The sequence below is a fragment of the Pundamilia nyererei genome, unplaced genomic scaffold (genome assembly GCF_000239375.1).
Source record: "Pundamilia nyererei isolate P.nyererei 1_Seehausen unplaced genomic scaffold, PunNye1.0 scaffold00003, whole genome shotgun sequence".
NCBI classification, from domain to species: Eukaryota; Metazoa; Chordata; class Actinopteri; order Cichliformes; family Cichlidae; genus Pundamilia; species Pundamilia nyererei.
In genome coordinates, this window is record NW_005187404.1 from 7,358,146 (window position 1) to 7,369,638 (window position 11,493).

At 39.0% G+C, this 11,493-nt stretch overlaps 1 protein-coding gene across 5 annotated transcripts in view; it reads right to left on the reverse strand.

Annotated features, from left to right (window-relative positions):
• Positions 1-2,372, reverse strand: part of nrgnb (neurogranin (protein kinase C substrate, RC3) b) — a 14,105-nt gene extending 11,733 nt beyond the window's left edge. The window contains exons 1-3 of one of the 5 annotated variants that reach the window (XM_005720836.1): positions 2,016-2,371; positions 1,720-1,802; positions 653-724 (exon numbers count right to left, since the gene is read on the reverse strand). In XM_005720836.1, coding sequence (XP_005720893.1) covers positions 653-724; positions 1,720-1,802; positions 2,016-2,169 — 309 coding nt within the window. In that variant the 5' untranslated portion in view covers positions 2,170-2,371. Of the gene's footprint in view, positions 1-562; positions 725-1,719; positions 1,803-2,015 lie in introns of all 5 variants that reach the window. The other 4 variants (XM_005720833.2, XM_005720834.2, XM_005720837.1 and 1 more) reach the window with 4 other exon arrangements.
• Between the last annotated feature and the right edge of the window lie 9,121 nt (positions 2,373-11,493).

Sequence of the window (11,493 nt, forward strand, 5' to 3'; positions counted from 1 at the left end):
GAGAGAAAAATTGTGTTTTTGTCCTTAAACCTCATTATTTCATCAGACAGACCCAAGACTCAAAAAGTGCTCTCGATAAAACACAGCAGCAAGAATGTAAGAAGCAATGGTCATATTGGTCTCTCTATTGCAATGTAGGAGTAGTACTAAAGTTGGATCTTTGCCGTCTTGCTGTTGAACAGGCTGTCCAATTCATGGAAATGTCTCTTCAAATGTCCTTACTATGACTGTGCTTAAGTCTGTAGTGCAATGAGCTTGATCCAAGTTTGAAGAATGAGGAAGAAAAAATAATTAGTTTCACTTATAATTTTTTTTTTTTGCTTTAATTCTCAGAACACTCCTTTATCTTTTGTAAAACTGAGTTTTTCCCTTAAATTTTCCTCTTGCATCAAAGACAATATCAAACTTTTTATTTAGTAAATTAATTTTTTTAAACTCTGAAAATTTTCCCTAAAATGTTTAATTGGTTTATGTTTAAACAACCTAGCCCTCATTAACTGCCTTATATCTCTCATACCCAAGCTCAGTCCAACTGGCTGCTGTTGAACACAATGTTGCTCACCTTATCTCCTTCTTTGACCTCTGGCTTCAGCTGCTTACGAATCATGTGGCCACGAAAGCCAGCCTGAATTTTGGCAGCAGCCCTGTTGGCCTCGGGATCATCCAGGGGGATGTCCATGATGTCCACAATGTCCTCCTTCTTCTGGGACTGGCTGCACTCCTCCTGTTTAGAAGACCAACAAGTACTAGTTTATGATGGTAGAGGAGCAGATTTAATGGTCACATGAGATTTCTTTTCTCCATCAAACACTGATGGCAGGATCTCAAGCTTCACAGATTGCAGGACCACATTTTGTAAAAAGTTAACCATATATGCTGCACTGTCTTTGTTTTATTTCGCATTGGAGGACTAGGGTTTTTGCAGCATGAACAGCCTGTTTTTCAGAATCAGAATACTTTATTAATCCTGAAGGAAATTAGTCATAGCAAATGGAATCAATCTAATTTAAGTCCAGACTTTGACTAGGTAACACCAAAGCCTTGATTTAGTTTTTCTGAGCCATTTTGAGGTGGACTTTTATTTGTCTTTTACTTGCAGACCTTATTTCTTATCTGTTCTTGTGTTTCTTTAGACCATGGCATGACACCAGATAGGTTTTTCTCATAATAAATGAAATCTTTTCTTGGAAACATTTAAGTGCAACAAACTAAAAAAATAAATAAAAATGAGAAGGCACTGTATTTACAACAGCACACATTTGCAGTATAGGTCAGAGAACTAAACTGGCCTGTTTGCAGTTAAAACCTGTCATCCAATAAAAACTTCTGGCCCATTGGAACCACAATATATGACAAAAAAGAACAACAACTGTTGAAATAATATGCCGAGCAACTAAAGGCAACACATGCTTTCAAAACCAGTCTTTGGAACATTAGCCCGCAGTTTTCTTGGTGATTTTTAAAAAAACGTTTTGTCCAATTAAACATGAGCAGATATTACATTTATATAAAATTCTAATTAAATTTAAAGTTATTTTCAGCCTTTAATATCTGTTGGTACCATTTTCAGGTAAACACAGAGTTGGTTTTTCTTTTTTCTTATTGAGTATCTTGTATATCACTGCATGTTGTTTCGTGTTACAGTTTACACAGCAGTCCAACTCTTTGGGGAATGAGGTTGCACAAGTATGGTGCGACCATTACCTAAACTTATACAACTACCTCAGGGCTCTTGAACGCATGGTTGTTGTAGAATCTATCTTCCAGTTTAGCAGCCCACTCGGCAGGGTCCATGCCACTCTCTGCAATGACAGAAAAGCCGTACTTTTCAGGTCAATTCAGTTTCATTTACATTATGCAAAGTCACAAGGACATGCTAGTAATTTCGAGGAGCTTATGGGAAATATGTTAGGGAAACTATTACAAGTATTTAGCGAAGAAAAGAAACATACACAAATCTTTGAACGGGACATACTGTTACTTCATCACGTTAAAAGTCAGAAAGTTATAGTTACCTTGTCTTTCTTTTAGAAGAGCTTCGAAGTACTGCGTGGCATATTTGGGGATGTCTTCAGGCTGGTCTCGTAGGACTTCACGGGTCAGTCCCTCTAGTATGGTACCAAATCCTCGCGGGACCCGCAGGTGAGTGTTTGAGAAAGGCACTGCCATTTTTTAAGGGGGCACAAACGTCTGTGACAACTAGCTCTAAACGACTCTCATTAACTGACTTCAGAATACCAGAAACCTTAACAAAAAATTTTATGAATTAGTCACAGTGGATACCTAAAAACTGGCAGCAACCCCAAACCAACTGTTCACCCCGGAGTGTTTTGTTGATAGTTGTTTCTAAGCAACGATTAGCGCTACTACGGCCACCAGGAAGGGTCAAATGACATGAAAGTCAAGAAATGACAGCTTTATTGAATATAAACCTCAATACAGATACACCACGCGAACAATAGAATAAAAAAAGCATAAATGGAAAACAAATACATCCTTCAAAACCATATATACATAAAAAACACATCTCTATTTTTTCTTCACATTCCTCTGCAGCAGCAGTCGAAGTCAGGCGTAGGTGATCACTGCATACTCAGAGTTGGTGCTCATCTTGCGGCTGACCTCTCTGACCTGGGGAACATGCAGTCTGTCAGCTGAACGAGAGGCCTGCAGGTGACACCTCGGTTTATCTCCCCACCGCTGGAGGGGAAGAAGGATAAAAAAAAAGACCCCTAATGTGTTTGTGCTATAAACAGAGTTTTTATACTTTCGCACTTTTTACTAGCTTTTATTTATTTATTTATTTACAGTTTTAGACTTTTTAAAATATACGTATATATGGGCAAGATTAATGGAAATCAGCACAGGTATTATAATAAAAACACAGAACGTTTTGAAAAAACTTGACTCAGTCTTGTAGACATTCAAAGTCTTAGTAATCAAAACCTCATCAGAAAAGCTGTGATAACATTTTCTTTTTTACCAAACTAACAAATACTAAAACTTCCTTTATTTTTTTAATTTTAGTTATTTAGTTTTTCAAGTTTGTGTTTTTGAGTTAATTAAAGTTTGTTTGTTTGTTTTCACATCGACTTTTAGTTTTTAGTTAACCTTTAGTTAGATAAAATAACCCTGGTAATAGAAATACTGGTTGTAGGCTTTTCTGTTTTTTTCTTCTTCTAAATTATCAAAGCACATCTATACAAGGTAACCACTTAAAAGAAGGTAACCACTCAAAAAATTGCTTTGCACACACGCCTTACAATTACACGTAAATAAAAAAAAGCCACAATTTGTTTAAAACCTTAAAAAATATTCTATTTTTGCTTTAGCTTTATTTATAGCATTCCTCACATATGAAATGAGTAAAAGAAACTTTTTGAACAAGTAAGATGAACACATGAACGTTTCTGATATAAAATGAATCTCATTGCTTATATATTCTGCAATTAGCAATTCAGAATCATGCACAGGTATGTGAGCTGCAGCACACTGCAAGTAGCTGGTAATAGAGCATGGGAAATAACATTTCGAGCTCAGTGAAACACAAGTAACAAACATGTTTACTACTTTGTCTCTCACCTCTTTTTGGTCTCCGGCTATCAGGTAGCCGACCTGAGTGAGTTCTGGTGTGCTGACACCACGGACGGTGATCATAATGTCAGCGTAAGGAACTTCAGTATCACTCTCATTATCTGGGTCAGAGAAAGCATTTGTTTCATTAGTTATTGTCTTTGTTTCTATAGGGTAGATGATGATAAGGTGTCATTCAAATGAAAAGTGTTGAGATTGTCTTACCTGGTGGAGGAATCCTCAAAGTCACCCTTTCACTTTGTGTTGACCCTGAGAAATAGGACAGGTATGAATAATAGAAGGAACAAAAATTGAAGCTCGTATTTGTCGCTTTTACATTTGATATTTAAAACTGTTTACCTTTTATCTGTAGCTGGGCTACATGTGGTGATTGTGGTAAGCTGAAAAGGAAAACATATAGCAAAAGGCCCAATAAAGAATATTGCAAGTCTAACATTTAAAGGTAATTGAAGTCAGATTTAAATAAAGAGAAGTTCTGAAATTGTACTCACTCCAATTTGGACACAACAGGCTCCTCTGGAATATGAGATATTATCAATATAATGTTAAATAGTTATACGGACACAGTTGTGTATATTTTATCATTCAGAACTTTTTAAAGCTGGTGTATGTTCACAGTGTAGTATCTTGTGATCACCTTTACCGTTCCAGTTCTGTCTGTTCCGATTAAAACACAAGTATACAGCCAATGCTGCAAGAACCAGGGCTACAGCTACGGAAACTGTTGCCAAAACCTTAATTCCAGTAAATTCTCCTGTTAACATGGAAACAACAGTATTAACTTAGACTGAACTGGATCGAAAGGCAAACATTTACTTCTCCCTTCTCCATACAGATGTTAATAAGTAACAATGATTCTCTTTAAAAGTTTTCATAATATCCACTGTTTCAGAGTCCCATCTCACCTCCAGGGGAATTTGGCTTGGCAGGAAAAGATGCTGAAGAATGAAGAATGCAATATATTAAATGAAAGTCATGCTCAAAAATGTTCAGCTACAGCTATGAAAAATTTTGCATCTCTTCAAATCACAGCTTCTTACCATTTTTGTTGTAATTTTTTGGAGCATCTGTGTTTGGAAGACTTCTCTGAGCTGAAAAAAGGAAAAGTTAAAGTGAAATCCAATTTTCTTACCTCTTTATTGAGCAGCTGCACATATTTGCAGAAACTAAAGTTTATCTACCTCGAAGCTGAAGCAAAAAGAGACGCTCTGTTTTTTGTTGAAGCTGAGGATCCTCTTTATCTACTGTGTAGCAAGTGTAGTTGTTTTTCAGATGTCCCGCGGACACATTGGTGAGACAAAGAAACACTGTGCAAAAGCTGCCTTCTCTAAACATCATGTGGCAGCCAAAGATGTCGAGCGCTTTACTCCAGTAGCCTTGAACGAATCCACTGGAGCAATTGTAAGTGCAATTTAATGTAACGGAGTCCCCCAACTCCACAGTCACTAAATCAATGGGTGTCTTCGTGTAAATACAGTTTACACAATCTGTGAAGAAAGGTAACAAATTTTTTTTTACCTCAAATAGCGTGCATTTGTCTAAATAAATGTGTTTGAAATATCTAAAGCCCAGGGCAATAACAAACATCATATAAACTTTACCTCGTGTCATCCAAAAAAAGAGTAAAGTGAGATAGATTGAGCTGTTCATTGCTGTTCTCTGTTTTTCTAATTTTCTCCTGCCTCAAAAGATGAAACTGGATCTGTTGTGCTCCTGTAGGCTGGTGATGCATGCACCTGCACAAACACACTTAAGTACCCACACACATGTTCCAACGCTTGACTGAGGGTACAGGAAGTGGTAACCCAAAGATTACGTTGCTGTTTAAAAATATTCATAACTTTCCATTTATTGCACCTGACATCCTGCAAAGTGCAGGCGCAAAAATGTCTGCAGATCCACTAGTCCTCACTGCACCCACAGAGGCTGCATTTGAATTTCCTTTTACACCGTAATTAAATAATTTATCCTAAAATTTTTACCTCGTGAAAATATAATTGGTCTTATGTGATTAAACATTTAATGTTTGGCAATGGAATTGATTTAATTTCATTTTTAATACCTTAAAAAAAACCAGTTTCTTCTTTATTGCATCTTAATGACTTACAAGAGCAACATAAATAATTTAAATGATCCACCAGCAGAGACACCATCTAGGTGAACTTCAACGCGTCATGCATTATTGAAAGAAGCAGATATAGTTACCGAACATTACTGCACACTATTGTCAGCTGAAGCAACCACCTGGGAATCAGATTTCATGCACGTTTCACTTTTAGTGGCTGGGGGCCTCTCACTTTCAAGTCTTTAAACGATCACTCTGGGAGACTAACTCCATTAAGTCTTTAACGTTAACTTAGTTGTTACCAACTTCTAAGTGATTCAGCAATAATGTGTTCATGGGAAATAATACACCTGCGCTGCTCTTTAGCTTTTGCTATCTTTTTACTGCGGACGGAGTCTGGAGTTTCTTCAGGTAAGCAACTCCTTTTTAAATATTGACAAATTAAACTAAATAACTACCAAAACCACACTGACTGCACGAGAATGTTCTATCTATTGTTCTAACAATAATTTATGTAACGCCTGAAGGGAGTGCAGACTACCCCCTCAGTGAGGAAACAGATGTGGATCAGTGTCCAGGAGGAAAATACTTCTTCAACCAGCTTTGCTTAGAGTGTCCCTCTGGTCATTTGTGAGTCATCAACTATTTTTGAACTGTTAGATCTGTATTCTTTCACTAATAAGAGAGTTTTCTATAAAATGGATAATAAATTATACAAATTATAAATTACTTTTGTTTTATAGCTGCTCTGGCAATTCGCCTGCACCGCAAAGATGCCCAGCAGGAACATTCAACATGTACACAGGGAAGAGCAGTATCACTGACTGCAAGGTAAGACATGTTAATGCAAAACAAAACAACAAAAACACTTCTGGCTTCATGCTTTGTTTTCAAATTAAGAGAAAATGCATGTTTCAACTACAGTATGATGACTTGTCATAGCAGAGCCCATAGAAGAGCCAAAGTGAAGACAAGTGACTGCAGAGCGATGCAGAAATGAATAATTAGTTACAAAGCTGTTTTGTTGTCATCATGTGTGCTCTTATTGCTCATTTCTTTATGTCGCAGCCTTGTTTTCCAGATCTCATCAGTTCAGAGGAACGAGTGGATTGTAAGCTGTGTCCTGCAGGCTTCTCATGTGATCCAACCATTGGGATTCTTTATTTATGCCCCCCAGGACAGCATTCGCCAGAGGGGGTCCTGCAGTGTCTGAGCTGTCCTGTGGATTCTGTCTGCACCTCGGGTTTCCCTTATAGGGTCAGACCTAATAATAGTGGATAAGAAGTTAAATCCTCCAACATTCTGTGCATTTGAGGCATTCTTTTTTTTTCTTCTCTTTTGTCAACATGTCTTATAGTGTGGACCTGGCAAGGAGCCCAATCCAGATCACACCGTGTGTAACGACTGTCCTCTGGGCTTTTATTCTACTATGTGTACGATCCAGTGTCTGCAGTGTCCAGCAGGTATAAAAGACAAACAAAACAAATCTTCTGCTCCCAAACATTTAAAGAAGTTTGATATAAATAGCTTTATTTACAACTAAAAAGTTCTCATAAAAATGTAAAAAACACTTTTTTTCTTTGTTTCTTAGGAAGTTACTGTCCAGATAGTGGAATGTCTCAGCCACTTCCCTGTCCTCCTGGTTGGTCTTCTACACCTGGACAGGGTTACTGCAGCAGCTGTAATAACACATCCATACTGTGTGGTGGAGCTATAACCCCCCGCTGGAGCCAGCCAGTCCACAGAGCCAGTCAGTCCATCACCTGTCGACCAGGAACATACAAAGATGTGACAGAAGAGTTTGGTTGTATGGTCTGTCCATTAGGTTGGTGTTAAGTGCTGCATGTTATCATTCATCTTATAATTTCCTTTACTTACCAAAGAAATGTCAAATGTACCTGTGTTTTACCCCCACAGGTCATTACTGTGTGGGAGGGGTAGCTATACCCTGTCCTGCAGGTACTTACGGCCCTAAAGAAGGCCTGCAGAGACTGAGAGACTGCACAATCTGTCCTGCAGGTAAAGGAATGGTGGCAAAGCATCTGGACAAGTGGTAAAATTGTTTGTCCATGTGCAAAAACTATATATGTGCAGAAGAGTATGTCTCATCATATCTATAACATACCTAACCCTTGGAAAGCAAATGTAATAGTTTATCTGGACTGTATGACTGTATAATATCCTCTTAAAATGTTCTTCTATGAAGAGTGTTATACATAGCATTGTATAAAAAATACTTTTTCTCTAGGGTTTTACTGTCTGGAAGGTACCTCACAGAGACCCACCTCCCAGTTCCTGTGCCCACAAGGCTATTACTGTGAAGAGGGCACTGCCACCCCGCAGGGGTCACCTTGCCCCACTGGCACAGCGGGGGAACAACTGGGTCAGACAAGTAGGGCAGGATGCAAGAGATGTAGGGAAGGACGCTTCTGTCCTGCAGGTAAGTCTCAGCATTAACAAACTGACTTCACTTGACAAAAATATTAAGATGTGTCCCAGAAAGTAACTATTTTCATAGTTGAAGAAAGAAGATGAAATATAGATTTTAGAGTGTGTGTGTGCGTATCTGTAAACAGGGTCATCAAGTCCTGGTTTGCCCTGTGCTCGGGGTAGATACTGCCCTGCTGGTACTTTGGAAGAAGTTATATGTCCTCCAGGCACCTTCACCCCTCATCAAGGGGCGATAAGTGAGTTTAAGTATGCTATTATTATTATTAATACTAATTATAAGTATTATTATTATTATTACTGATTTATATATACACTATAGTAGACACAAAGCTCTGTTTTATATTTAGTAAGTCAAACTAAATATTTTCTTTTGAAATGAATTTATACTCCTTCACAAAAGCCCCAGCCTAATATGATATTATAGCGCTCTATCACAGCAAATCCCAGTGATTATATAAAAATATAGGTGTTGTTTATTGCAACAGATGGACACTGAGAGGGCAAATAGAAAAACATCTAATTTAGCAATATAAAAACAACTGCCGATGGCAAGCTGTAGCAGTGAGCCCAGTATAGAAAAATGATGGGTGACTGTAAAGAGACACCTAACTATGTGCACAAGCAGTGAGTACAGCATAGGAATTTATGGAGCAGATTTACTGTTTGCCATAATCCTGTAGTATCTTTGCCATGACAGTAGGATTTTCCCCCCCAGGTGTGAAAGACTGTCTCAAATGCCCTGCTGCCTTCTACTGTCCTGTGGGGACAAGTGACCCAGTGCCCTGTCCACCGGGCTCCTTCAACCCTTTAGAGGGTCAGGATGAGGTAGCTGATTGCAGAGAGTGCTATGCAGGAAAGGCCTGCACACAGGTAGCCCTGAGAGCCCCTGATGTAGACTGCATGCAAGGGTAAGTTGCAATCTCAAGATTAAAAAAATGTTGTTGTTTTATTCTTTTTTTTAATCAAGCATGCTTTAGTGCTATTGTATTCTTATGTTTAGAGTACTGTAAATCTGACATAAGGGAGCCCTGTAACTTTTGCATTTAGCCACTGAGACATTGATTTTTATGTTGCTCCTTTTCAACCCACCTTGACATTGTTACTCTATGACTTTGATCAATTTGTCCGTATCTTGACAGGTTTGTGTGTCCTCCTGGGTCTTCAAAACCAAACGCGCCATCCAATGCGTGCCCACCGGGGACACTGAGCAATCGCACTGACCTAACTGACCGCTCACAGTGTCAGCAGTGTCCAGCACGATATGCCTGTCTTCGAGGTGACATTTCATATAGGTGTTCAGATAACCTTTAAAAGTACTCTTTGATATTTCATAGTATCTGAAGATATGAATTCAGGTCAGGTTTTCATACAAAGCTCAATTATGTATACTACTGTATTACTATACTATGTGAACTGAGTGTATATATTTGTGATATGAGACATTATATTTGGTTTCTGTTTTTCTAGACTTCAAATGCATTATGATTACGACTACACAACTGTTATAGTTTGCTAATCAGCCGGAATAAATGACATTCACATTACAGTAAATGTTTTAACTAAGAACTGATCATCACTGCTTCTTTTTAAAAGATGTCGCATTTAAACAACTAAAATCCGCAAAAGTCATTATTAAAAAAAAGAAAAAAGAAGACGAAGCAAAAGAAAATGCAAGTTTTGTCACATGTTGATATTTGTTTAATAACGTTGTCATATATTAGTGTCACCTTAATCTACTTGTCTGTGTTAATTCTTATTTGTCAGGAACTGGAGATATCCAGAGACCCCCACTTCTCTGCTTTCCTGGACATTATTGTCCTGCTGGAACTATGTTCCCCACCCAGTACAAATGTCCTGTGGGTACATGGAGCGGTCACAGTGGATTGGAGGCTGAAAGTGAGTGCCAGCCATGTCCACATGGCTGGTACTGTTTGGCTGGTTCAGGAGCGCCATCAGGTCGATGCAGCTCTGGACACTACTGTCCTGAAGGTAAACATGAATATGTTATATATGTATATATGTGTGTGTGTGTGTGTTAAAAAAGCTAACATTCTTTATCCTTTATGAGCATTGCATGCTCTTAGAGATAAATACAGGTTTCCATGTGAAATTAATTTCGTAGAATGAGATTTGTTTTCTCTACCCGAGCTGTATTCATGAGTCATTCATGTTGATATAATCATGTCGATATTGCATCACCAGGGACTGCATATGGCACCCAGTTTCCTTGCCCTGAGGGCACCTACAGCATCCAAATGGGTAACAGACGCAGAGATGACTGCTTGATATGTCCCGAGGGCTCGTTCTGTCAGCAGGGCACCTCCAAACCTTCACCTTGCCCACCGTAAGCAGTGATTGTGTGTCAGTCATAAAGAAAAATGTGAGAATGATGACGATATGGATTTTTGTTAGCATTAAGCTGGTTTAATGAGTGTGATTTAGTGTATTGCCCTGCATCTCCAGCTCTACATTTCGCCGTCTGAAAGGAGGTCGGAGGCTCGAGGACTGCTCTTCTTGCCCTGCTGGCTATTTTTGTCCCCACTCAGCCACTGTCAGCCCCAGAGTGTGTGGAGCTGGCAGCTACTCTGTAAGATCTTAACTATAAAACATCCAATGTGACTGGACCCCTGACAGAACCTCTGGAAACTAAAGCCTTTGTATTCTCATCCTTCAGTAGCTGTTTTGATTGTCCTATTTTTAGATTCCCCACCCACATGATATCGTCTTGCATTGCTCACTTAGTAACGTATATCAGTAAATGTCAGGTAGAGGAGTTTTTGAAGTCAATTTCTTTCATAAATCAATATTTTGCTCGCAATATTGAAGCAGTGTCAGTGTTTTTCCAGCATCTTCCAAATTAGATCCCCCTCTCCTTTGCGTTTTCAACGTCTATTTTGCTGTATCCCTCCCCCATACTGGTTGATATCTTTAACTTCAGCTTTCTTTCTTCACGTTCTCTTGTGTGTAGGATGAGGGATCTGCAGAGTGTTCTCCATGCCTGCAGGGCCACTTCTGCAGTAATGAGACCACTAGTGAGGAAGCCATGCTAAGTGTCATGGTGTGCCCTCCAGGTTTTCTCTGCTCTCAGGGTTTGGCCAGAGACCCCCAGCGATCAGCCACCCTCTGTCCTCGAGGTTTCTTCTGCCCCGGAGGAGGCATTGTGAGTCACAGACTGATAAATTCAGGAGAGACTTAAAAAAAAATTAAAGTGATGTACTTATGTTTTCATATTTGGACACATTTGACCTCTTAAACTACATTTAGTCTTTACTCACAGGATCCCAATCCCATTCCTTGCCCCAATGGCACCTACAGTGAATTTCCTGGCTTGCGTGATGCCAGTGAGTGTATCCAGTGTCCCGAGGGGAAGTATTGTTACTCCC